Source organism: Lepisosteus oculatus, chromosome 13 (assembly GCF_040954835.1).
Source record: "Lepisosteus oculatus isolate fLepOcu1 chromosome 13, fLepOcu1.hap2, whole genome shotgun sequence".
Taxonomy (NCBI): Eukaryota; Metazoa; Chordata; class Actinopteri; order Semionotiformes; family Lepisosteidae; genus Lepisosteus; species Lepisosteus oculatus.
In genome coordinates this window covers 4,085,602-4,112,052 of record NC_090708.1, presented here as the reverse complement: position 1 = coordinate 4,112,052, position 26,451 = coordinate 4,085,602, and the positions used below count along the sequence as shown (strand labels likewise).

Below are 26,451 nucleotides of genomic sequence, written 5' to 3'. Positions count from 1 at the left end.
GTGCTTGACTGGTGTTTTCCAGCCAAACAAATAGGGATTCATACTGTAGTGCGTCTGTTAAGGAACTCTCTGTGCCAAATTAACAAGACAAAAGTGGTCACTTGGAAGAATTTAATTAATAACTTGTCTTGTTGTTAGAGAGTTCTACTTTGACTTTGGAGTCAACTTCATGTGGCTTGCACACTGCTTCTGCACGTACTGTAATTACAAGAGAGCATTAAAGCATACTCACACTTCAATTTTTCTGTTAAGACACATCACATTCAGACAAGGCCAATTTAATCATCAAAGATTTCAGTACTATTAAAAAATAGCATTCGGAAATTAGGATATTATGTTTTTTTTCTTGCTTTTAGATCTAAGGTTATAAGGGTAATAAATCTTATAATGTTTTGGTACAGTTTACATTCTCCATAATGTGTATTTGTATAAACATTAATGTCATGAAAACTAGTGTGTTTCTTAATATTTAAAATAAATCAGAAGTGTAATGTTTATTTGATAAATAGAAATGTACTGTATGAAAGTTTAATTTTGCAGGAAATTTACATAAACTCTACCATGATAGTAATCATACCTGAGTGAGAGTAGAACTTGCAAATAATGGGATATCTTCAAGATCCAGTTTGAAAAGAACTGAGTTTTGCTCTTTTCTAATAATAATGTATTGGATTTAGGTTTTGAAACTGTGGAACCAACAGTTTTAATTGTTAATGCTTCAATAATTGAAGTATGTTTAATAAATATTAAAAATTAATAGTGAAAAAAATGTACAAAAATATAATTTATACAATTTTTAATTGGGTTTTCAGTTTGCATTAACCAACATATGCTTTGTATCATGCACCTGTATACGAGAATTGTCATTAAAAAACCAAGAGAGCACAACAAAACTCAAATTCATACTCAATGCACTAAAAAACACATTAGCATAACAGAATAGACGATCCTGATCTTCTGTGAGACTTTCAAATGGGAATGATTACATTTAACTGTTTGTTTTGGCATTTACTCTTCCCATCAGGTAATGTTTGGTATTTTTTTCAGGTTTCAATAAAATAATATAACATTTTGGAGCAAATATGCACACAAGCAGCCCAAAGCTAGAGGCCAGAATTGCAAATATTTCAACAGCCACAGTGTACTTTCCTGGTGAACTGACGTACGCAGGTATAAAAACCAGCCACACGAAACAAAAGATGAGCATGCTGAATGTAATGTACTTCGCCTCATTAAAATTGTCTGGCAGTTTCCTAGCTAAAATGGCAAGAACAAAACACAAACAAGCCAAAACCCCAATGTAGCCCAGTACACACCAGAAAGCAAAATCAGAGCCAGTGCTACACTCCAGTATGATCCTTGACCTCTGATAGACAGTGTTTTTAAGGGGGAATGGTGGAGCAGCTATCAGCCATATAGTACAGATGACTATTTGTACTGCAGTACATGCGAAAATGATCATCCGTTGCTGCCTGGGTCCAAACCATTTCATGACATTACTGCCAGGCCTCGTCGCTTTGAAAGCTGCTAGAACGACCAGCGTTTTCCCAAGAATGCAGGATATGCACATAGAGAAGGTTACGCTAAAGGCAGTGTGCCGAAACATACAAGACCAATATGTCGGCTGTCCTATGAAAGCGACAGAACACAGGAAACAGAGTGTGAGTGACAGCAGGATAAAGAAGCTGAGCTCCGAGTTGTTAACCCGGACTATCGGAGTGTTTCTGGAGTGAAGGAAGACCACAAGGACACCAATCGTAAGGCAAGCTCCCAGTAGAGCAATCACTGCCAGTGTGATCCCCATTTCATCATAGCTCAGGTATTCCACCTCTTTGGGTATGCAGTCTGTTTTTGCAGCATTTGACCAGTAATTTGGAGGACATGGTATGCACTCTATTGAATCTACAAAGAGAGAGGGAAAAAAACAACTGATCATCTTGATTTATTCATTTGAACTTCTGAAGAGATACATTTCTAAGTTTGTACTTCTTACAGAGGTGCCTTTAATGGTTGCTGTGAGTTTAGCTCTATTTTCAGTTACTGTGGTGTATGGCTTTATAGTTTTTACCTGCATTTTTTAAGCTCCACATAGTTTAAAATAAAGTAGAAATAATATGAGGGAATAAGCCATACAATTCAGTTGTGAACATGGAGTACTTGCCTGTCTGATTACTAGTTTTGCCATCATCACATGGTATACAGTCAAAGCAACAAAGAGGCTCCCCTCTGCGGACAGATTTTCTCGTTCCAGGACGACAGCTTTCCGTGCACACAGACACTGGAACCTTACAGGGCAGACATGTACAGTATTATACATGTTCTGCAAAAGGCTTACATATCATATTTCACCACTTCTGCTATTAAAACCCTCCATTTCAAATCTAATCATATCTAGAATAGCTGGAATGCTAATATTAGAATATTTTATTTGTATGTCAAAACAAATTCTTCACTGGAACTTTATTATTATTTTATGGGTTTACAGTATATTTGTGTCTACAGAAATTATTCAGTGTTAAATTTCAATGTTCAATGTTTTTTGTTTTCTAAAACCTTTTTAAAATCAACGCCCATTTTCTGTTTCTTTGACGGATGTGAACAAGAAAGCAGTTCAGAGATGTCCATGTTCAGGATCCTAGTGTATTGTAGCCAGTGCTTTCGTACATTTACTGTACATTAAATGCTGGCTTCATACTTTCATTCCTGCATCTGAGCACAAAAGAAAGCCATGAGCTCTTTTGTCCAGACTCCTTTCAGCAAACAATTGCTTAAAAAAAAAAGGCTTGAGGACTCACTTTCAGGCTGAATTGTTTGAGCTCCTGCCTCATAATGCTTTTAATAGCAAAATCATAAAGATAAAAGATCACATGAAAAGAAAAGAGACAGACCTGCTTATATAATTTTTCACACTTCACAAATGTCTCATTTGGGGTTATTTGAGGAAGGCTCTAATTTGAAAGTCTTTTCAGAAAAGTAAATACACACTGTTTGCAGCTTGCCTTGCCTGGGTGGCCATTCCAGGTGATACCATCTTCCTGTATAAAGAGCTCTTTTCCAGCACCTCGGGAAGCATCGTAAAGTCCTACTGTGCAAAACTCGATATTCCCATCTGCTGCTCTTTGCCAGTTTATCACATCATAGGAAGGAATAGGATCTCCATTCTGATCAAAGTTTACTTCTTCTCCAGAGCTGTTGAACGAAACCTCTTGTAGGTAGTGCTGAAGCTTTAAGATATAAAAAAAAGCCCAAGTCCATCATAATGCAGCATTTTATGGACTCATCTTCTCTAACAAGTAAAGTACAACTTTCAGAAACACTTACACATGCAAACCATGTGAACTGATTTTTTTTTCTTTTGGTTCCTAACTATGATGTTAAATACATCTGCTATTTTAAAATTAAACTGTCTGTTCTTTAAGGTGGTGCAGTGTGCCTTTTTTTTATAAAGCCACTAAAAACATTCCTTTGTAAATGGTTTTAGTTTTGGTAGATATATACAGTATGTATATCATTTTAATTGAGACGTACTGAACAGGCATCTGATAAGGATTAGCATGGCATTTCTTGTGTTTTTAATGACTCCCAGTGTACTGTACTGTATATCAATAAAATGTTTATAAAATGTCTGCGATTAGCAGACACACCTGCCATGGCTCAAAGTTTGAAGGGTCTGCGCACGTAAAATTGCCAAATGGTCCTTTCCCAGGCTCACAGCTGGTCAGGCTGTCCAGCGAGTGGGCAATAGCGTACGCAGCTTTATAAACGTTGTAGGACACCCGGAGGTTGGACACGTCCAGGTAGATGGAACTCTTCTCCTCCAGAGACTCCTGGCCGCTGCAGGGGGGCTGGACTCTGCCATCCTGGCCAGTGGCGTTCGAGGGCAGGAAAGAGCAGCCGAACACGTCGCCCCAGAGCTCCTGCACCAGCGTGTTGTTGGGATACAGGGAAGGGTGAACTTTCAGGAGATAGTCTCTCAGAGCAGGGATCTGTCCCCGGCGAATGGCAAACCCGATAGTACCACCGAGAGAAGGGTAGAACTCGCTGGCTGCAAACAGCGAGGCCGTGACCCAGACTTCACTGGCTATCCACTGAATGCCAGTGATGTTCTGAGCAGCATACTCCTTCAGCAGGGGGTAGAGCTCCCCTTCCCCAGCAAAGGTTATGACCACTTTGGCAGTAGAACGCTTAATTACATCTATGATCTCTAGGATTCTTTTTTGACTGTACACTTTTGGAATCATTTCATAATAGGCCAGGCACACTCCGTTTTGTTTAAATTCCTTCAGCAGGCCCTGCAAGGCAAACCTGCCGTATTCGTCATCCTCTGAGACCACAGCTACCCAACTCCAGCCGAAGCGCTTTATGAGCTGAGTGATTGCTTTGACCTGGTAATTGTCATTAGGGATTGTTCGAAAAAACGTTGGGAATTCTCTCCTATCGCTGAGGCACGAACATGTTGAAACATAGCTAATCTGAAAAAGAAAAAGTTTAAAATAAACCCCAAAGGCCTAGGAAGATGTAAATAAAAACCCAAATCTTGTCATAAATCATGTGCTCAAGTACACTGTGCAAGAAAATGGACATTATTAATTTTACAAACAAGAGCTTTGCACTTCACTGTATTTTATTTTTACAGTGATCATTCTAGCCCCTACTTATCTTCCTGTATATTAAGAAAACTCTGTTGCGGCTGGAACTTTTTTTCTGTTGCCTGTTGAACATGACCACAGCTATTTGAAGCTTACTGTAATTAATATTCCTTCAGATTAAAACAAATAAATTAGTAGAAAATTATGTGCTATCTTACAGTACATATCAAACCCTCTAGTTTTATCAGGTGTTCCTTTTAATTAATTTTACTGATGGACAAACTATGCACTTAAAACTCTTAGATGCGAACATATACAATGAACTCATATTGATTTCATACCATTGGAATTCTGAAGGGCTGCAGTGTTCTGGAGACGACAATGGACTGTGATGACCCCGAGTCTCCGATGATGACCTTTACAGGCCAGGCTCCAGAGCACATCCTGCTGGACGCTTCTCTGGGGCCATTAAGAACTGTCAGAATAGCCCTCTGGCCAGCCACATGAGTTGCACAGGAATCATAAATCTTATAGCCCAAGGTTACATTGGGAAGCAGGTATGGATTATCATTTATCTCTTGAATTGCTAATCTCATCGTCTGAGCCCAGCGAAAAGCTCTAGGGTCAAAGCTGTCAAAATAAATAGCACAATTGGAAATTATTTTCTGTTCATGAAGAGACGACTTTCTGCAGTCTAGAAGTTTACCTTAAAAAGAGAAAACAATTTGTCTTCAAATTCTATCACCTTTATTTTGCAAGTATGAAGGTATTTGCATGCTTTCCTAAAATAAAGGATTTAAAATGTTATGATGCTAAAAATATTACTGTTCATTGTATTATAATATATTTGGAAGTAATTTATTTAAGAATTGTTTTAAGATGTTTTGCATAAACATTTGTTACAAAAAGAAATTCTTCTAATGTACTTAAAGTTGATTAAGCTTTTGACAATTTCATACACAGACAAAACTCCAAAGGTGAAGTACAGGATGTCTTGTCATAGTTGCTGCTTTGATAACCAATGCTGACGTCCATTTTAATGGAGCTGCAACAGAATAGAATGAATAACTGTAAAAATAAATTTCCAAAAAGAGCCCATATTGTGCTTCTGGAGCAGAACAGCCACTCACCCTTGACATCCTGATGCGGCCGGTTTGTGTGTGTAGGTCATGTCAGGGACCACTACCCTGTAATGCATTGGGAAAAGCCCTCCAATAATGATGTCTCCATCGGCTAGGAATCCAGGCAGCTCAAAGTTGCCCTGAAGTGTGCATGAGGCCTCCCCGTCTGCGTAAGGAGCAGAAGCAGAAAGGGAATTAAACAAATTCCAGATAAACAGAAGGATCATCTTCTAAACCTGCTGACCTGTGAGACAAGTAGAGCCTGCTGTTTTATTGAGGGTGTTTTCCCATACGGATCATACCGTGTCGTAAGTATCTCACTGGAATTCATGTTGGAACGAGAATGTGTGACCGGTGCTGCACCACAATCCCAGCAGGTACTGTCACACACAGCTTGTGTACAGGTACAGTACACAAAAAATTTCAGTGATGAAAGAGGGCCTTCAGTTTCTTTCAGGTTACTTACTATTGTTCTATTATATGGAAAATAACATTAAGAGAGATGCTTAAAATCTGTATAAAACTTTCATTTGTTACTGAAGGTAATTTTTTAAATAAAAAATTCTTAATTTATTGTTACAGAAGCTCAGTGTATTTGTACACATTCCTGGGCTGTGTGACCATTTGGAACTTTTCAGCTATTCACAGATGGCAGGATTTTGTGGAAGAATACAAGAGTATTTTGTCTGCGAAGCTTAGAACTTTTGCGAATTTCCTTGTAAAAATGGACTGGACAAAAATGTCCCATTGCTATGTACTGTTGTGTTATTTTAGGCATTTTTACTCATTTGAGTTGTATACTATACAGTAGACCCAGATTAAATGTATCCACACTAGAATGTGAATGTTGCCAGAATGCAAGTTTTTGTCTTCTCTTTTAGCCAAGCTACACTTCTGAACAGTTAATACATTCTTGACAATGTTATCTAAAAAAATACATACCTACAAAATACATTATTCGATCAATTACCATATTAAGCTTGATCATTTAAGACTGGAATAGCATGGAATGGCAAAAAAACTCACATTCCTGAGCTTATGCAATGGTAACAGGCGTAGACTCCTGCTGATTTTTTTAAATAGAATTTCTGTTCTGGCATTTACTTAGTGGAGTGGAAGAGAGAATTGTGTCCACCTGGGTCACCTGAGACTTTTTCACATAAAATTTAATGCATATTGTAACGCTTCGGGGTTCAGGCAGGCGCCCTTGCCTTCTGCCTCACCAGGTCGGCCCCGCACCGTGGGGGATGCGAACCCGGGCCTCCGGCGTCACTCAACAGGGACCCAGCTTGTTGAGCTAAAGAGAGATCTCTCTACAGCCCAGTGGCTGTAGTCCTGCTATTACAGGGAAGGGCGGTGACGTCACCGCTCTGGTAAGCCGGCTCTTACACACCACTGACGGCCGTATGTGTTTCACTCTCCCCCACTTAACTCACCGTCCTCGGCGAAGGGCTATCCTATCCCACTGCTGACACCAATGTAACGCTTTGGGGTTCAGGCGGGCGCCCTTGCCTTCTGCCTACACAGGTCGGCCCCGCACCGTGGGTGACGCGAACCCGGGCCTCCGGCGTCACTCAACAGGGACCCAGCTTGTTGAGCTAAAGAGAGATCTCTCTACAGCCCAGTGGCTGTAGTCCTGCTATTACAGGGAAGGGCGGTGACGTCACCGCTCTGGTAAGCCGGCTCTTACACATCACTGATGGCCGTATGCATTACAGTATTTTTGCCGAGACACGATGGTTGTGTGTGTGGTTACACTGACATCTGCTGGACTAAAGCACAGTAACAGAGAAAAAGTAAAATAGTAGTGACACCACATACTGTAATATTCAATCTCGCCATTTCAGTCCTATGAGAAGTAATACTGTATAATCATTCCGCTTTCTCTTGCAACTAGTAAACGCCAGATGGCGCTTTAGTGGGACTACAGCCAGGAGCCAACGTTCATGAAGAGCTAAGAGGCTTTTAATACACACACACCGTAATTAAAATGTGGCAGTCTGTGCCAGATCCCAGAGGGATATACAGTATACTGTACCATGCTGAAGTGGCGAGATAGAGACGAGTACCCTACATTAAACTAAGCTTTTACACCCAATCGTTCTCCCGTGGTTTACACCTTGGGCTCCTGGTCCCACCTTAATAGGCAGAGCGGCGTATTGAGTCTGTCCCAAGTTGTGCACGTAAGAGAATACATGCGTCTAGAAACAAAACTATAAACTGCGAGTTTTTTTTAAACGTTCCTGAATACGAAATGTAGCCTCTTAAACCAAGGTATTTTATTTTATAACTGATTCCATTTGTTGAAGCAGAAACAATCAGGCTCTAACTGCGCTTCTAGATCACTACACTTATATCTAGCTGTAGTTACGAAAGACAAGCACAAGATGGGGATAAATGCATCCTTTCCTTCAATTAATCATAAACTGTTTCTGAGCTGGAATAATAACTCCATGTGTCAAAACAATATTTTTTTTGCAATCGTAAAAGGATGTGAATGTTAGAGTGGCTGTTTTTTCATTTTCATTTTGTCATTTTTCATTTCACCTTCCCCCACACAATGGTAATTTATACAATAACTTTCATTACAACACTTCAGACAAAACATTATCTGATTTCTGATTATGTAATCGTACAAGTTCATCTTATTTTAACACGCATTCTTTGACTCCGAACATAAAATACTGTTGAACAAATTATGTTCACCGTGGGGATTTAGAAGTTTTCATTATACTTTGAATACTATTATTAGTATTATGCGAATTATGTAATTGACTATATGATCAACAGAGTTCTGACACTGACAAAACATACTCCTGTGTATTCCCAAATGACCATTTTTGATTGCCTTCTGGCATCTGTGGTGGCTTGATGTATGTATGTATGGTTCCAGTGAACCATGATATATTCGCATTGCGTTTGCGGCTGTCGGTATAAATTAATTCACCATATAAGAGATTTTAAAGCCGCTCGTGTATATATATGAAGAAACACGATTAGGGTTGTGTTACTATCTGAAATGGCATACGCCTATACAGAGTTTCTAACAATATCAACTATTTTCATTATACAACTTCACAACATGGGCACGGGTGGCACAGTCTGTAACTTTAAAGGCGAAGGAGCTACTCCAAGTTTCTTTGCGGAGGGGGATGTCGTTCTGGGTGGATTATTTCCTTTGCACTACATACCATCCTCTTATGTTCCTTCGTTTCAGAAGAAGCCCCAAGCAACACATTACCTGTAGTAAGTAACTTAATAAAAATACAGTAAAATTAAATGTAAACAGTAAACTGCGATTACTATGATTACTATGCTTTCATGCTTGTATAGCCCGTCTGAAAACTAAATGACAATCGAAAACGATGCGTTTTGAAGTAAAGGCTATTCAACCTTGCCACCCAACACATACAGTATACTGTTGGGGGTAAAGGGCGGGATTCGTGTATTCCTCACCAGCAACATCACCTGAGCACTGTTGTTTCGACATGTTGCAGTTTCAGTCCTCGAACACTTCGATGGATGCAAACCATGATTTTCGCCGTTGAAGAAATTAACAAACGCCAAGACCTTCTGCCTGATATAAAGCTGGGGTATCAAATCATGGACAGCTGTAACGACATACAGCCTTCTTTGAGAAGTTCCCTAGTCCTTGTGAACGGCCAGCCGGCCGATGCGGGTAACCACAGCTGTGCCGGGGTCGGGAGAGCGGTCTCGCCAGTGATCGTTGGAGATGCGGCTTCTGGGGTGTCGATGGCTGTGTTGAGAACTCTGGGGTCCTTCCACATCCCACTGGTAAGGTACCGACGCAGGTTTTCGGCTTAGGTGGAGTGGTCTGCTTATTCTTGTCTTCTAATATTACAGTTTTTCCAACCGTAAACTTATATTTGATCCTTCTTTAATCATTTATTTCAGAGATGACTCAGACACTAGTTTCTTCGGGGGTGGGACAGTCTATATATTGAATTTTTGCAACTCTCTGAAGTGCATGGTCTTTATATTCTTTTCAAGGTGAGCTACTTCGCGTCTTGCAGTTGTCTAAGTAACAAGCGCGAGTTTCCAGCTTTTATGAGAACCATGCCCAGCGACGCCTACCAGATAAAGGCGATAGCTCAGCTTGCCAGTTATTTCAACTGGACCTGGGTCGGAGTCATCGGAGTGGAGACCGACTACGCGCGTTTCGCAATCCAACTCTTCCTGGAAGAATCCAGCAGGCTAGGGGTATGTGCTGCATATAGCCACTTTTATCCCCTTGTCCTTGGTAAAAAAGATGTCGTCGAGGTAACGAATGTCATTAAAAGATCCTCCGCTAAAGTGGTCCTGAATTTTTCTGGTGAATCTGAGTTGCATTTGATATTACGTGAGTGCAGGCGTCAGAATGTCACCGATATACAGTGGATTGCAAGCGAAGCTTGGGCTACAGGAAAATCTCTGTGGAAAGAATTCCAAGACCTTTTATCTGGGACTGTCGGGTTTGGAATACGCAAGGCTGAGATCCCAGGTCTGGGAACATTTCTGAAAAGACTGCGCCAATCGGACGCTGACGAATCGTCATTCTTTGCTGAATTCTGGGAGGAAACGTTTGAATGTAAATTGAACCATTCCTTGAACACCCATACGCACGGCGATGCGTTTCCGAGGAAGCCCTGTACGGGGCGGGAGAGCCTGGAGAGGGTGTACTCTGAGTACTCAGATCTGTCTCAGCTCAGGGTTTCCTACAATGTGTACAAAGCTGTGTATCTGATAGCGCACGCCCTGCACACGCTGAGCAGGTGCGAGAATGGAAGCGGTCCTTTCCCAAATCAGAGATGTGTGGACGTGAGACAAGTACTTCCGTGGCAGGTACAGTAGGCTTCAAAGAAAAGTGCAGAGACTGGTATGAAGTCGGAAAGCTGCTGTGTTTATTGCTCGCTTATGTATTTCTTTCAGCTCTTGCATTACATGAAGCAAGTGCGGTTCTCTGTCCTTGGAGAAGAGGTGAGCTTTGACGAGAACGGAGACCCGGTCGCATCCTATGACCTCATGAACTGGCAGGAGGGGCCCGACGGGTCGCTTGAGCTGGTGAAAGTTGGCTACTATGACGCTTCTCTGGGCAAAGGAAATGACTTAGTTATAAATGAATCGGCCATTCGTTGGCACAGAACCCAGCAGGTTGGTCTGCTTTATCCATTTTTAAATTATTCTTCATTTTATTTATTCCTCGTTATTTATTTTAGTTTCATACCATGGATTACTGTGTTAGAAAACCTGGATGTTGGAATCACCGGTATTCAACAGGTGCTCTTATTTGAGGATATTAGAATTGCTTGTTGACCTGCATTTTCTCTTCCTGTTACCATACAGAGCATTCAGCTGGTGCAGCTGTTAAAGATACTATACATCCCTTCCAATTCTATCAGGAAATCCATGTGTTTGGTTTAATATTCTAACTGTTTTACTTCTGCAACTTTTAAAGCTTTGGAGATGCATCCTACCCAATTTTACCCAAATGTATCAGGAAATGTGTGTATCACAGTAGTTCAAATATCTGCAACCAAAAGCTCAGCAATTCGAAATGTAAGAGTATTTTCTGTGACAGCAGTCATTGTTTCATGTTGATTAATGCTTCATGTTTTAAATGAGAATATTGAATGGTTAAGAAAGGACAAATACAGTACATTGGCCCGATCACTTTATATGAAATAGTGTATATTAAAGGCTTTATAATGACTTTCCAGATTTAATTTTAAGAGTCTGTGAGTGGGTTTCATTGCTCCCCTGTAGGTCCCTCGGTCTGTGTGCAGTGACAGTTGTTCTCCAGGTTCAAGAAAGGCCACTCGCAGGGGACAGCCTGTCTGCTGCTTCGACTGTGTCCCATGTGCTGATGGGGAGATCAGCAGTCAGACAGGTGAAGGACTGCATGTGATTGCATTAGTTTATTGTTAGTTGAAAACAAATCGTCTCTTTCTTGCACATTCTAAATTTTCAGTATTATTTTATAGCACTATATAGAAAATGATTATACACTCTCTGAGGTACTTATTTCTTTATTCTCTCCTCCCCAACAGACTCTCTCGATTGTATGAAATGCCCACTGGAGATGTGGTCAAACAAAGCAAGAGACCAGTGCATCCCAAAAGAGGTGGAGTTCTTGTCCTATTCTGAGTCAATGGGAATGGTACTGACAGTGGTGTCGACACTTGGAGCCTGTGTCACCGCAGCTGTTTCTGGGGTGTTCATCTTCTTTAGAAACACCCCCATCGTCCGCGCAAATAACATGGAGTTGAGCTTTTTGCTGCTGCTATTCCTCATTCTGTGTTTCCTTATTGCACTTACATTCATAGGAGAGCCAACAGACTGGTCTTGCATGGTCCGCTACACAGCGTTTGGCATAGTTTTTGCTCTGTGCATTTCCTGCATTCTTGCAAAGACCGTGGTTGTGCTTGTTGCTTTCAGAGCCACTCTCCCTGGCAGCAATGTCATGAAGTGGTTTGGTCCCACACAGCAAAGAGCCAGTGTGTTTGTCTGTACCTCAGTCCAAATTCTGATCTGTATAATATGGCTGATAACCAGCCCTCCACATGCTGCACATAACACTGTGTATCAAAGTGAAAAGATCATCTTGGAATGTGCTGTTGGGTCAGCGCTGGGATTCTGGGGTGTTCTGGGTTATATTGGACTGTTAGCTTGTCTGTGTTTTGTTATAGCCTTTTTAGCCAGGAAATTACCAGACAACTTTAATGAAGCAAAGTTTATAACTTTCAGCATGCTGATATTTTTTGCAGTGTGGATAACCTTCATCCCAGCCTATGTTAGCACTCCAGGAAAGTATACTGTAGCTGTGCAGGTCTTTGCTATTCTGGCATCAACGTTCGGTCTCCTGTCCTGTATCTTTGCCCCAAAATGTTACATTATTTTATTAAGACCTGAGAAAAATTCAAAGAAATATTTAATGGATAAAGGCTATAGGAAGCACGTTGTAAAAACCTCATCTTTTTGAGAAGATACATTAAAACTGATGGAAATATTTTCTGTGTGTCATTTGGATTATAAATGCAAGAAAAAAAAGCACTTTGGTGTACATACTGTACACTGTCATTCATTGTGGCATTTTAAAATCACTTGGCAGATATGTTTGGAAAAATACCCATTGATAAGAAAGAGTGAGTTATCACATTTCCAGTGCATTTTGGTTCTGAAGTTCTAAAAAGAAAAAGGCCAAAAAAGTGTAAATAAATAGAAAAAATAACAATATTAATACTGATATCATAAGAAAATTTAATTTAATTGAATTCATTTTAAATATGTTTTTGTCCATGTTTAATTATTTACAAGGCCAGAAGATTCTGTTCACAATTGGCCATCACAACCTTTTAATTCAGAAGATTAAAAAATAGTATCATAATGTACACTTCAGTAGTTCTTATAATATAAGATATACTGTAACACTTATATAGCAGATATAACGGTCCGCTTATAATTACCTTCATTTAAGGCAGTGCCTTTTAATGGTGTGGCTTCACATGCATATTTATACGTATATACATTTCTAATGTATTAATTAAACAATACGGTTCTCAGAATGTAAACTCAGTTATGACACTTATGGTTAAACTAAGACAGTTGTGCAAGTTTAAAATATATTTAAATTCTCACAATGTATATTTTTCAAGAAAAATAAATCCCTCTTGTATACAACTCAGTTTATTGTATTAGTTGCCAGTGGACATTTGACATTTCTAATTTTGCTTCACAACATCTCACAACTTACACAGTTTACATTTTAGGTGTATCACCCTGAGGAGCCACAAGATGGAGAATTACACTCAAAAACACAGCAGTCGCCTCCTTGAACTTGTGCTGCTGTGGTGTTAAGAAATGAGTGACTGATATCTGAAGGGGGAAAGCCACACAGTGGTTATGCTAGTGTACATTCATTCACCTGTGTTTGCCTTCTCTATCAGTGATTGCATTTAATAAAGAGTCATTGAAACATAAATCAAATTTGAATATTTAGGTGAGTATTAAACTACACAATATTTACTATTACAATTGTCTTAATCTGCCTTTAAAACAGCATGTTAAACAGAAACTTGTCACAGTCCTATAGTATAAAAAATTGCATGTACCTATTGTTAACACAAAGAATTAGTGCCTTCACAGCCTGAAGCTCTGCTCCCCTGAGGTATGCTGTGCTTGATTGGTGTTTTCCAGCCAAACAAATAGGGATTCATACTGTACTGAGTCTGTTAAGGAACTCTCTGTGCCAAATTAACAAGACAAAAGTGGTCACTTGGAAGAATTTAATTAATAACTTGTCTTGTTGTTAGAGAGTTCTACTTTGACTTTGGAGTCAACTTCATGTGGCTTGCACACTGCTTCTGCACGTACTGTAATTACAAGAGAGCATTAAAGCATACTCACACTTCAATTTTTCTGTTAAGACACATCACATTCAGACAAGGCCAATTTAATCATCAAAGATTTCAGTACTATTAAAAAATAGCATTCGGAAATTAGGATATTATGTTTTTTTTTCTTGCTTTTAGATCTAAGGGTAATAAATCATATATTTTTCACTAAAACCTTAGCTGCTGAGTTTTTGGTTCAGTTTACATTCTCCATAATGTGTATTTGTATAAACATTAATGTCATGAAAACTAGTGTGTTTCTTAATATTTAAAATAAATCAGAAGTGTAATGTTTATTTGATAAATAAAAATGTACTGTATGAAAGTTAAATTTTGCATGAAATGTCACGATTAAAGTCCCTCTTCCTTAAGGGTGCTCCGACCCTTTCACTCAGACTTACTTATGTGCACCTGACCCCTGTTCCCAGTCTACCTTAAAAGCCTAGCGCTGACGTTCATCCGGGCTCTACATCTGATTTCCGTATCGTGCGAGTTCGGGATCTGGAAGCGACTGGTCCCGTTAAGTTTTTATCTCTGTTCCCGTTCCCTGTCCGCCGGTTCCGACCCGGTTCGTGGTTTTAATTTTTTGTTGCATGGATCACCTGGCTATGGATTTTTTCTTGGGTTTTTGGATTGTTTGCCTCGGCCACACCTCCCCCGTGCACCAGCTCAATTCGGACACGCCCCCCTGTTTTCATCCCCGTATTCCTGCGTGATCTTTTTCCTTATGTTTCCTCACAATTCTGGGTTGTGTCGTCCGCATAGGGTCCGGAAAGAACTGACCGTTACAGGAAATTTACATACTGTAAACGCTACCATGATAGTAACCATACCTGAGTGAGAGTAGAACTTGCAAATAAGATCTTTAAGATCCATTTTGAAATGAACTGTGTTTTGCTCTTTTCTAATAATAATGTATTGGATTTAGGTTTTGAAACTGCGGAACCAACAGTTCTAATTTTTAATGCTTCAATAATTGAAGTATGTTTAATAAATATTTAAAAGTAATAGTGAAAAAAATGTACAAAAATATCATTTATAAAATTTTTAATTGGGTTTTCAGTTGGCATTAACCAACATACACTTTGTATCATGCACCTGTATACGAGTATTGTCATTAAAAACCAAGAGAGCACAACAAAACTCAAATTCATACTCAATGCACTTAAAAACACATGCAGTGTAACAGAATAGACGATCCTAATCTTTTGTAAGATTTTCAAATGGGAATGATTACATTTCACTGTTTGTTTTGGCATTTACTCTTCCCATCAGATGATGTTTGGTATTTTTTTCAGGTTTCAATAAAATAATATAACATTTTGGAGCAAATATGCACACAAGCAGCCCAAAGCTAGAGGCCAGAATTGCAAATATTTCAACAGCCACAGTGTACTTTCCCGGTGAACTGACATACGCAGGTATAAAAACCAGCCACACGACACAAAAGATGAGCATGCTGAATGTAATGTACTTTGCCTCATTAAAATTATCTGGCAGTTTCCTAGCTAAAAAGGCAAGAACAAAACACAAACAAGCCAAAACCCCAATGTAGCCCAGTACACACCAGAAAGCCAAATCAGAGCCAGTGCTACACTCCAGTATGATCCTTGACCTCTGATAGACAGTGTTTTTAAGGGGGAATGGCGGAGCAGCTATCAGCCATATAGTACAGATGACTATTTGTACTGCAGTACATGCGAAAATGATCATCCGTTGCTGCCTGGGTCCAAACCATTTCATGACATTACTGCCAGGCCTCGTCGCTTTGAAAGCTGCTAGAACGACCAGCGTTTTCCCAAGAATGCAGGATATGCACAGAGAGAAGGTTACGCTAAAGGCAGTGTGCCGAAACATACAAGACCAATATGTCGGCTGTCCTATGAAAGCAACAGAACACAGGAAACAGAGTGTGAGTGACAGCAGGATAAAGAAGCTGAGCTCCGAGTTGTTAACCCGGACTATCGGAGTGTTTCTGGAGTGAAGGAAGACCACAAGGACACCAATCGTAAGGCAAGCTCCCAGTAGAGCAATCACTGCCAGTGTGATCCCCATTTCATCATAGCTCAGGTATTCCACCTCTTTGGGTATGCAGTCTGTTCTTGCAGCATTTGACCAGTGATCCTCAGGACAGTCAGTACACTCTACTGAATCTGTAGTCAAAAACATGGGGAAGTTACAGAAAGCAGCAGCCATATTTTTTAAATTGAACACTACACCTTTTACATACTGTAATTCTCTTTGGTGTGGAAAATAGTCATTTTTCTACTGGATATTTTATTGTAAATATTGAGCTTTAAAAGCCCTCTAAGTTTAAAAATAATGGTGTTTTGTACCCCTTAATATTCCAAATGCTTGTTTTTAGAACATCAGGGTGAAGCATTTGCTTCACTTTGATTTTTGTTCCACTTTATCTAACTCCATTTAATCTATTAATAATCTAATTTTCAGGAACACTTTAACAAACAAAGACACACCTATACAAATATATACTGTATACGGTATGTATTTATAAATAATGGTATACAGCATACATATATTTTGATATGTGGCTAATGCAGAGTATGCACGAGAGTAAATGAAGAAGGAAATACTTGCCTGTCTGATTACTAATTTTGCCATCAGCACATGGTAGACAGTCAAAGCAACAAGGAGGCTGCCCTTGACGAATCCCTTTCCGTGTACCAAGGGGGCAGCTTTCAGTGCACACAGACCGCAGCACCTTACGTGGAGAACAAAGAGCAGTCCGTCAGCCTCTGTCTGCAGGCCTGGAACTACCTGCGCACACAGCACTTTGAAATGAAGACGCATTTCTGAAACACTGTGCACTGCTGCATGCAACACATTCAGAAACAATCAACACATATCTAATGTTCCAAAATCAGACATTTCAACTTTTCCTTGAAAGATGTGTATAGCACCTTACTAACTTTATTATGGTTTCACTTATAGGGAAAAAGAAGAAACTGATTTGGTTTGTGGAAAATATTTTAGAAATCTGTCCCATAGAACAGACAACTTAGGAATCTCAGTAAATTGCATTAAAGAAATAAATAAGAAATAAATGTTTTCCTTACAAAGAAGTTAATAGTGTCTCTTTGCAGCTTGCCTTTTGATTGTTATTCCATATCACAGCTTCTTCATTTATCACAATCTCCTTCCCAAGTCCTCGAGATGCGTCATAAATTCCCACCGTGACAAACCACAGTTTCCCATCTGCACCCCTCTGCCAGTTTATAATATCATAAGACGCAATAGGGTCTCCATTTTCATCAAAGCTTATTTTTTCTCCCAAGGCGTTTGTAACAGATAACGTCTGGATGTAATGTTGAAGCTTTCAAGAACAAAAAATAACGGTTATTTGGCATTATGTAAAAATGAAGTAGAATGAGGTCTTAGGCATGAAAACAGAATGAGACAATACAATCAAGAAGTGTGTTACCTGCCATGGCTCAAAGCTTGAAGGGTCTGCGCATGTAAAATTGCCAAATGGTCCTTTCCCAGGCTCACAGCTGGTCAGGCTGTCCAGCGAGTGGGCAATAGCGTACGCAGCTTTATAAACGTTGTAGGACACCCGGAGGCTGGACACGTCCAGGTAGATGGAACTCTTCTCCACCAGAGACTCCTGGCCGCTGCAGGGGGGCTGGACTCTGCCATCCTGGCCAGTGGCGTTCGAGGGCAGGAAAGAGCAGCCGAACATGTCGCCCCAGAGCTCCTGCACCAGCGTGTTGTTGGGATACAGGGAAGGGTGAACTTTCAGGAGATAGTCTCTCAGAGCAGGGATCTGTCCCCGGCGAATGGCAAACCCAATAGTACCACCGAGAGAAGGGTAGAACTCGCTGGCTGCAAACAGCGAGGCTGTGACCCAGGCTTCGCTGGCTATCCACTGAATGCCAGTGATGTTCTGAGCTGCATACTCCTTCAGCAGGGGGTACAAGTCACCTTCTCCAGCAAATGAAATGACCACCTTGGCTGTGGATCGTTTCATCACATCTAAGATCTCCAGAATCTTTTGTCTGCTGTAAACTTTAGGAATAGTTTCATAGTAGGCCAGACAGACACTGATCCTTTCAAACTCCTCAATTAACGCATGAAACGCATATCTTCCATAATCACCATCTTCTGAAATGGCTCCCACCCAGGTCCATCCGAAATGCTTCACCAGCTGAGCAATGGCTTTCACTTGGTGGGAGTCGCTGGGAACCGTTCTAAAAAATGTTGGAAATCTTTGCCTGTTGCTGAGGCAGGAGCATGTGGAAATGTAACTTATCTGAGGAGAAAAGGTCAAAACAACAGAAATAAGAAGGAAATAAAGCCTTGTTGCCTTATGTTAATGTTTCCCAATTACAGAATGCCAAAAAATATAATCATAAATATTATTATCAGGTAGAGACTAGGGTTTAAATAACACATTTTAAATTGGTAGATAATAATGTAGCAGAATTACTAACAATGATCACAGAACAGCCTAAATAAATGCAGTGTCCAATGCACCTATTTCAGTCTTCTTTGTAACATCTGTACATGTACAGTACATGTAATTCTTGGTTCTAGAAACTAGAGTACATACCATTGGAATTCTAAAAGGCTGTAGCGTTCTAGAGAGGATAATGGACTGTGATGACCCCGAGTCTCCGATGATGACCTTTACAGGCCAGGCTCCAGAGCACATCCTGCTGGACACTTCACTAGGGCCATTAAGAACTGTGAGACTGGCTCGCTGGGATGCCACATGAGTCGCACAGGAGTCATAAATCTTGTAGCCCAAGGTTAGATTGGGAAGAAGGTATGGATTCTTGTTGATCTCTTCAATGGCCAGCCGCATGGTCTGGGCCCAGCGAAAAGCTCTAGGGTCAAAGCTGTGGAGAAATCACTGTTTTTAGCTGAAGTACAGAAAAGAAAAACTACAATAACTCCCCATATAATGAAAGTATGCAAAAAGTTGTGAGCAGGTGAATACAGCCACTGATAATCTTATGCTTTGGGATTATAGCAATTTCAAAATGTACATTATTAAACTTTGCAAAACTAAACCCTTATTTTTCTGCAATTACTATAAAAGAAATTAAGTCAGAAGAATCTTACTTTCAATGGTTCTTTAACTTTGCAAAATGAGAAAAAGAAATACAGTGTATTCTTTTTAAGTGTGGCGTGGCATAGCTACAAACTCCAGCAGTCAATTTGGCAATTAGCAGGGTGCCGAAGTGAGAGAACATATTAATGAATTTTGTTTATGCACACATGTCACTTCATTTGATTTCAAAGCTACTGAAAAGCTCAGTGCTTGAGTAATATGGTTTAAATAGCCATGCCTGCCAAGGATCTAATCACAACTCTGTGAAAACATATGAAATCGGTCAGCTAATTAGTGGGTTTTTCTTTGCACAGATGCAGCAGTAAGGCGAGACCAGACTTCTGGGTGCTCAGGTCTGCAGCGTTAAGTGAGCATGATGTCCCATTTCAAGGTCTAATGAGCACGTCTGCTTTCATCATCTCAGTTTAAAGGTAGCGTTTGTGGAAATCTGACTTGAAGGCAAATTGTCTGTGAAGCTGTTAATGTTTTCTTGCTTTGAATTCCCCAGAAAAGGCAGTTTACCTGAGAAAAGAGCACAGCGGGTTTAGTAAAGTACCTTTAAAAAATGTAATGGGAGAGAAAAGGCTGAGAATACATTTTAAATGAAAGCTAATACATGCTGTCATCTGGCAGCAATGTTCCCCCTGCGCAGCAGTACATTAACTCACCCTTGACATCCTGATGCGGCCGGTTTGTGTGTGTAGGTCAAGTCAGGGACCACTACCCGGTAATGCATTGGGAAAAGCCCTCCAATAATGATGTCTCCATCGGCTAGGAATCCAGGCAGCCCAAAGTTGCCCTGAAGTGTGCATGATGCTTCCCCGTCTGCGTGAGGAGCAGAAGCAGAAAGGGAATTAAACAAATTCCAGATAAACAGAAGGATCATCTTCTAAACCTGCTGGCGCACTGACCTGTGAGACAAGTAGAGCCTGCTGTTTTATTGGGGGTGTTTTCCCACCTGGATCATACCGTGTCGTAAGTATCTCACTGGAATTCATGTTGGAATGAGAATGTGTGACCGGTGCTGCACCACAATCCCAGCAGGTACTGTCACACACAGCTTGTGTACAGGTACAGTACACAAAACATTTCAGTGATGAAAGAGGGCCTTCAGTTTCTTTCAGGTTACATACTTTTTTTTCTACTATATGGAAAATAACATTAAGAGAGATGCTTAAAATCTGGATAAAACTTTTGTTTGCTACTGAAGGTAATTTTTAATAAAGATTACTTAATTTACTGTTACTGAACCAGAACTTTTCAGCTATTTACAGATGGCAGGATTTTGTGGAAGAATACAAGAGTATTTTGTTTGCGAAACTTAGAACTTTTGCAAATATCCTTGTAAAAATGGACTGGACAAAAATGTCCCATTGCTATGTACTGTTGTGTTATTTTAGGCATTTTTACTTATTTGAGTTGTATACTATACAGTAGACCCAGTTTAAATGTATCCACACTAGAATGTGCATGTTGCCAGAATGCAAGTTTTTGTCTTCTCTTTTAGCCAAGCTACACTTCTGAACAGTTAATACATTCTTGACAATGTTATCTAAAAAAATACATACAGTACCTACAAAATACATTATTCAATCAATTACCATATTAAGCTTGATAACTATAGACTGGAATAGCATGGAATGGCAAAAAACTCACATTCCTGAGTTTATGCAATGGTAACAGGCATAGACTCTTGCTGATTTTTTTAAATAGAATTTCTGTTCTGGCATTTACTTAGTGGAGTGGAAGAGAGAATTGTGTCCACCTGGGTGTGAGACCTTTTCACATTAAATTTAATGTATATTTTTGCCGAGTCACGATGGTTGTGTGCGTGGTAACACTGACATCTACTGGACTAAAGAACAGTAACAGAGTAAAAGTAAAATATTAGTGTATAACATTTTAGTCCTATGAGAAGTAATACTGTATAATCATTCCGCTTTCTCTTGCAACTAGTAAACGCCAGATGGCGCTTTAGTGGGACTACAGCCAGGAGCCAACGTTCATGAAGAGCTAAGAGGCTTTTAATACACACACACCGTAATTAAAATGTGGCAGTCTGTGCCAGATCCCAGAGGGATATACAGTATACTGTACCATGCTGAAGTGGCGAGATAGAGACGAGTACCCTACATTAAACTAAGCTTTTACACCCAATCGTTCTCCCGTGGTTTACACCTTGGGCTCCTGGTCCCACCTTAATAGGCAGAGCGGCGTATTGAGTCTGTCCCAAATTGTGCACGTAAGAGAATACATGCGTCTAGAAACAAAACTATAAACTGCGAGTTGCTTTTAAACGTTTCTGAATACGAAATGTAGCCTCTAAAACCAAGGTATTTTATTTTATAACTTTGATTCAATTTGTTGAAGCAGAAACAATCAGGCTCTGCGCTTCTAGATCACTACACTTATATCTAGGTGTAGTTACGAAAGACAAGCACAAGATGGGGATAAATGCATCCTTTCCTTCAATTAATCATAAACTGTTTCTGAGCTGGAATAATAACTCCAAATGTGTCAAAACAATATTTTTTTGCAATCGTAAAAGGATGTCAATGTTAGAGTGGCTGTTTTTTTCATTTACATTTTGTCATTTTTCATTTCACCTTCCCCCACACAATGGTAATTTATACAATAACTTTCATTACAACACTTCAGACAAAACATTATCTGATTTCTGATTATGTAATCATGCAAGTTCATCATATTTTAACGCATTCTTTGACTCCGAACATAAAATACTGTTGAACAAATTATGTTCACCGTGGGGATTTCGAAGTTTTCATTATACTTTGAATACTATTATTAGTATTATGCGAATTATGTAATTGACTATATGATCAAAAGAGTTCTGACACTGACAAAACATACTCCTGTGTCGAAGTATTCCCAAATGACAATTTTTGATTGCCTTCTGGCAACTATAGTGGCTCCGGTTTCCAGTGAACCATGATATATTCGCATTCCGTTTGCGGCTGTCGGTATAAATTAATTCACCATAAAAGTGATTTTAAAGCCGCTCGTGTATATATATGAAGAAACACGATTAGGGTTGTGTTACTATCTGAAATGGCATACGCCTATACAGAGTTTCTAACAATATCAACTATTTTCATTATACAACTTCACAACATGGGCACGGGTGGCACAGTCTGTAACTTTAAAGGCGAAGGAGCTACTCCAAGTTTCTTTGCGGAGGGGGATGTCGTTCTGGGTGGATTATTTCCTTTGCACTACAGACCATCCTCTTATGTTCCTTCGTTTCAGAAGAAGCCCCAAGCAACACATTACCTGTAGTAAGTAACTTAATAAAAATACAGTAAAATTAAATGTAAACTGCGATTACTATGATTACTATGCTTTCATGCTTGTATAGCCCGTCTGAAAACTAAATGACAATCGAAAACGATGCGTTTTGAAGTAAAGGCTATTCAACCTTGCCACCCAACACATACAGTATACTGTTGGGGGTAAAGGGCGAGATTCGTGTATTCCTCACCAACAACATCACCTGAGCACTGTTGTTTCGACATGTTGCAGTTTCAGTCCTCGAACACTTCGATGGATGCAAACCATGATTTTCGCCGTTGAAGAAATTAACAAACGCCAAGACCTTCTGCCTGATATAAAGCTGGGGTATCAAATCATGGACAGCGGTGACGACGTACGGGCCTCTTTGAGAAGTTCCCTAGTCCTTGTGAACGGCCAGCCGGCCGATGCGGGTAACCACAGCTGTGCCGGGGTCGGGAGAGCGGTCTCGCCAGTGATCGTTGGAGATGCGGCTTCTGGGGTGTCGATGGCTGTGTTGAGAACTCTGGGGTCCTTCCACATCCCACTGGTAAGGTACTAACGCAGCTTTTCGGCTAAGGTGGAGTGGTCTGCTTATTCTTGTCTTCTATATTTTGATAATTCTTTAATCATTTATTTCAGTGATGACTCAGACACTAGTATCTTCGGAAGAGGGGGGTGGGGGGTGGGACAGTCTATGTATTGAATTTTTGCGACTCTCTGAAGTGCATGGTCTTTATATTCTTTTCAAGGTGAGCTACTTCGCGTCTTGTAGTTGTCTAAGTAACAAGCGCGAGTTTCCAGCTTTTATGAGAACCATGCCCAGCGACGCCTACCAGATAAAGGCGATAGCTCAGCTTGCCAGTTATTTCAACTGGACCTGGGTCGGAGTCATCGGAGTGGAGACCGACTACGCGCGTTTCGCAATCCAACTCTTCCTGGAAGAATCCAGCAGGCTAGGGGTATGTGCTGCATATAGCCACTTTTATCCCCTTGTCCTTGGTAAAAAAGATGTCGTCGAGGTAACGAATGTTATTAAAAGATCCTCCGCTAAAGTGGTCCTGAATTTTTCTGGTGAATCCGAGCTGCAGTCGATATTAAGTGAGTGCAGGCGTCAGAATGTCACCGATATACAGTGGATTGCAAGCGAAGCTTGGGCTACAGGAAAATCTCTGTGGAAAGAATTCCAAGACCTTTTATCTGGGACTGTCGGGTTTGGAATACGCAAGGCTGAGATCCCAGGTCTGGGAACATTTCTGAAAAGACTGCGCCAATCGGACGCTGACGAATCGTCTTTCTTTGCTGAATTCTGGGAGGAAACGTTTGAATGTAAATTGAACCATTCCTTGAACACCCATACGCACGGCGATGCGTTTCCGAGGAAGCCCTGTACGGGGCGGGAGAGCCTGGAGAGGGTGTACTCTGAGTACTCAGATGTGTCTCAGCTCAGGGTTTCCTACAATGTGTACAAAGCCGTGTATCTGATAGCGCACGCCCTGCACACGCTGAGCAGGTGCGAGAATGGAAGCGGTCCTTTCCCAAATCAGAGATGTGTGGACGTGAGAGAAGTACTTCCTTGGCAGGTACAGTAGGCTTCAAAGAAAAGTGCAAAGACGTGTATGAAGTCGGAAAGCTGCTGTGTTTATTGCTCGCTTATGTATTTCTTTCAGCTCTTGCATTACATGAAGCAAGTGCGGTTCTCTGTCCTTGGAGAAGAGGTGAGCTTTGACGAGAACGGAGACCCGGTCGCATCCTATGACCTCATGAACTGGCAGGAGGGGCCCGACGGGTCGCTTGAGCTGGTGAAAGTTGGCTACTATGACGCTTCTCTGGGCAAAGGAAACGACTTAGTTATAAATGAATCAGCCATTCGTTGGCACAGAACCCAGCAGGTTGGTCTGCTTTATCCATTTTTAAATTATTCTACATTTTATTTATTCCTCGTTATTTATTTTAGTTTTATACCATGGATTACTGTGTTAGAAAACCTGGATGTTGGAATCACCGGTATTCAACAGGTGCTCTTATTTGAGGATATTAGAATTGCTTGTTGACCTGCATGTTCTCTTCCTGTTAACATACAGAGCATTCAGCTGGTGCAGCTGTTAAAGATACTATACATCCCTTCCAATTCTATCAGGAAATCCATGTGTTTGGTTTAATATTCTAACTGTTTTACTTCTGCAACTTTTAAAGCTTTGGAGATGCATCCTACCCAATGTTACCCAAATTTATCAGAAAACTTGTGTATTTCAGTTGTTCAAATATCTGCAACGAAAAGCTCTGCAATTCGAAATGTAAGAATTTTCTGTGACAGCAGTCATTGTTTCATGTTGATCATGTTGATCAATGCTTCATGTTTTAAATGAGAATAAAGAATGGTTAAGAAAAGACAAATACATTGTCCCGATCACTTTATTTATTTAATTGACTGAAACATAAAATAGTGTATATTAAAGGCTGCATAATGACTTTCCAGATTTAATTTTAAGGGTCTGTGAGTGGGTTTCACTGCTCCCCTGTAGGTCCCTCGGTCTGTGTGCAGTGACAGTTGTTCTCCAGGTTCAAGAAAGGCCACTCGCAGGGGACAGCCTGTCTGCTGCTTCGACTGTGTCCCATGTGCTGATGGGGAGATCAGCAGTCAGACAGGTGAAGGACTGCATGTGATTGCATTAGTTTATTGTTAGTTGGAAACAAATCCTCTCTTTCTTGCACATTCTGAATTTTCAATATTCTTTTATAGCACTATAGAGAAAATGATTTTCCACTCTCTGAGGTACTTATTTCTTTATTCTTTCCTCCCCAACAGACTCTCTCGATTGTACGAAATGCCCACTGGAGATGTGGTCAAACAAAGCAAGAGACCAGTGCATCCCAAAAGAAGTGGAGTTCTTGTCCTATTCTGAGTCAATGGGAATGGTACTGACAGTGGTGTCGACACTTGGAGCCTGTGTCACCACAGCTGTTTCTGGGGTGTTCATCTTCTTTAGAAACACCCCCATCGTCCGCGCAAATAACATGGAGTTGAGCTTTTTGCTGCTGCTATTCCTCATTCTGTGTTTCCTTATTGCACTTACATTCATAGGAGAGCCAACAGACTGGTCTTGCATGGTCCGCTACACAGCGTTTGGCATAAGTTTTGCTCTGTGCATTTCCTGCATTCTTGCAAAGACAGTGGTTGTGCTTGTTGCTTTCAGAGCCACTCTCCCTGGCAGCAATGTCATGAAGTGGTTCGGTCCCACACAGCAAAGAGCCAGTGTGTTTGTCTGTACCTCAGTCCAAATTCTGATCTGTATAGTGTGGCTGATAACCAGCCCTCCACATGCTGCACATAACACTGTGTATCAAAGTGCAAAGATCATCTTGGAATGTGCTGTTGGGTCAGCGCTGGGATTCTGGGGTGTTCTGGGTTATATTGGAGTGTTAGCTTGTCTGTGTTTTGTTATAGCCTTTTTAGCCAGGAAATTACCAGACAGTTTTAATGAAGCAAAGTTTATAACTTTCAGCATGCTGATATTTTTTGCAGTGTGGATAACCTTCATCCCAGCCTATGTTAGCACTCCAGGAAAGTATACTGTAGCTGTGCAGGTCTTTGCTATTCTGGCATCAGCATTCGGTCTCCTGTCCTGTATCTTTGCCCCAAAGTGTTACATTATTTTATTAAGACCTGAGAAAAATTCAAAGAAATATTTAATGGACAAAAGTAATAAGAAGCACTTTGTAAAAACCTCATCTTTTTGAGAGGATACATTAAAACTGATGGAAATATTTTCTGTGTGTCATTTGAATTATAATTGCAATTAAAAAAAGCACTTTGGAGTACATACACTGTCATTCGTTGTAGCATTTTAAAATCACCTGGCAGATATGTTTGGAAAAATACCTATTGATAAGAAAGAGTGAGTTATCAAATTTCCAGTGCATTTTGCTTCTGATGTTCTTAAAAGAAAATTTAATTTGAATCTTAAGTTGAGTGATTGAATTCACTT

General features: G+C 40.3%; 4 protein-coding genes across 7 annotated transcripts; 2 read left to right on the top strand and 2 right to left on the bottom strand.

Annotated features, from left to right (window-relative positions):
- Nucleotides 1–808: 808 nt before the first annotated feature.
- LOC138242243 (extracellular calcium-sensing receptor-like) lies at nt 809–6,665 on the bottom strand. The gene is made up of 7 exons (XM_069197716.1): nt 6,653–6,665; nt 5,720–5,876; nt 4,931–5,219; nt 3,645–4,472; nt 3,000–3,224; nt 2,162–2,285; nt 809–1,902 (listed from the first exon to the last, which is right to left on the bottom strand). Exons 1-7 carry the CDS (start codon nt 6,663–6,665, stop codon nt 989–991), a joined length of 2,550 nt encoding a protein of 849 aa, XP_069053817.1. The 3' UTR covers nt 809–988.
- Nucleotides 1,270–19,599, top strand: LOC138242188 (extracellular calcium-sensing receptor-like). 4 transcript variants are annotated; one of them, XM_069197542.1, is made up of 8 exons: nt 4,306–4,388; nt 4,947–5,146; nt 5,827–8,956; nt 9,208–9,505; nt 9,722–10,552; nt 10,640–10,861; nt 11,474–11,597; nt 11,758–14,306. In XM_069197542.1, exons 3-8 carry the CDS (start codon nt 8,730–8,732, stop codon nt 12,687–12,689), a joined length of 2,634 nt encoding a protein of 877 aa, XP_069053643.1. In that variant the 5' UTR covers nt 4,306–4,388; nt 4,947–5,146; nt 5,827–8,729; the 3' UTR covers nt 12,690–14,306. The 4 variants fall into 4 exon arrangements, with proteins under 4 accessions (XP_069053646.1, XP_069053644.1, XP_069053645.1 ...); XM_069197545.1 differs by lacking the exon at nt 11,758–14,306 and adding an exon at nt 19,489–19,599 and having other exon boundaries at nt 1,270–5,146; XM_069197543.1 differs by having other exon boundaries at nt 1,270–5,146; nt 5,827–6,018.
- LOC138242190 (extracellular calcium-sensing receptor-like) lies at nt 15,300–20,060 on the bottom strand. Its single transcript, XM_069197547.1, has 7 exons — nt 19,843–20,060; nt 18,671–18,959; nt 17,841–18,370; nt 17,543–17,750; nt 17,234–17,434; nt 16,699–16,822; nt 15,300–16,247 (listed from the first exon to the last, which is right to left on the bottom strand). Exons 1-7 carry the CDS (start codon nt 20,058–20,060, stop codon nt 15,334–15,336), a joined length of 2,484 nt encoding a protein of 827 aa, XP_069053648.1. The 3' UTR covers nt 15,300–15,333.
- A 2,129-nt stretch (nt 20,061–22,189) lies between these two features.
- On the top strand, nt 22,190–26,279 carry LOC138242189 (extracellular calcium-sensing receptor-like). The gene is made up of 6 exons (XM_069197546.1): nt 22,190–22,470; nt 22,715–23,012; nt 23,215–24,045; nt 24,133–24,354; nt 24,988–25,111; nt 25,272–26,279. Exons 1-6 carry the CDS (start codon nt 22,244–22,246, stop codon nt 26,201–26,203), a joined length of 2,634 nt encoding a protein of 877 aa, XP_069053647.1. The 5' UTR covers nt 22,190–22,243; the 3' UTR covers nt 26,204–26,279.
- The last annotated feature ends 172 nt before the right edge of the window (nt 26,280–26,451 follow it).

Bases quoted from the DNA above. Each gene is read 5' to 3' on its own strand.
- LOC138242243 (XM_069197716.1), bottom strand. The intron at 4,473-4,930 runs GTATGAAATCAA...TTTCTTTTTCAG, and splicing joins AGCCCTTCAGAATTCCAATG to ATTAGCTATGTTTCAACATG. The intron at 2,286-2,999 runs GCAAGCTGCAAA...CTGCCCTGTAAG, and splicing joins GGAATGGCCACCCAGGCAAG to GTTCCAGTGTCTGTGTGCAC.
- LOC138242188 (XM_069197542.1), top strand. From the start codon at position 8,730: ATGGCATACGCCTATACAGAGTTTCTAACAATATCAACTATTTTCATT. The intron at 10,553-10,639 runs GTACAGTAGGCT...TATTTCTTTCAG, and splicing joins GACAAGTACTTCCGTGGCAG to CTCTTGCATTACATGAAGCA. The intron at 10,862-11,473 runs GTTGGTCTGCTT...GCTCCCCTGTAG, and splicing joins GTTGGCACAGAACCCAGCAG to GTCCCTCGGTCTGTGTGCAG.
- LOC138242190 (XM_069197547.1), bottom strand. From the start codon at position 20,060: ATGATCCTTCTGTTTATCTGGAATTTGTTTAATTCCCTTTCTGCTTCT. The intron at 18,960-19,842 runs GTGAGTTAATGT...ATTTCTCCACAG, and splicing joins GCCGCATCAGGATGTCAAGG to CTTTGACCCTAGAGCTTTTC. The intron at 17,751-17,840 runs GTATCCCAACAA...CCAGGATGGCAG, and splicing joins CTGAAAGTTCACCCTTCCCT to AGTCCAGCCCCCCTGCAGCG.
- LOC138242189 (XM_069197546.1), top strand. From the start codon at position 22,244: ATGGCATACGCCTATACAGAGTTTCTAACAATATCAACTATTTTCATT. The intron at 24,046-24,132 runs GTACAGTAGGCT...TATTTCTTTCAG, and splicing joins GAGAAGTACTTCCTTGGCAG to CTCTTGCATTACATGAAGCA. The intron at 25,112-25,271 runs GTGAAGGACTGC...CCTCCCCAACAG, and splicing joins GGAGATCAGCAGTCAGACAG to ACTCTCTCGATTGTACGAAA.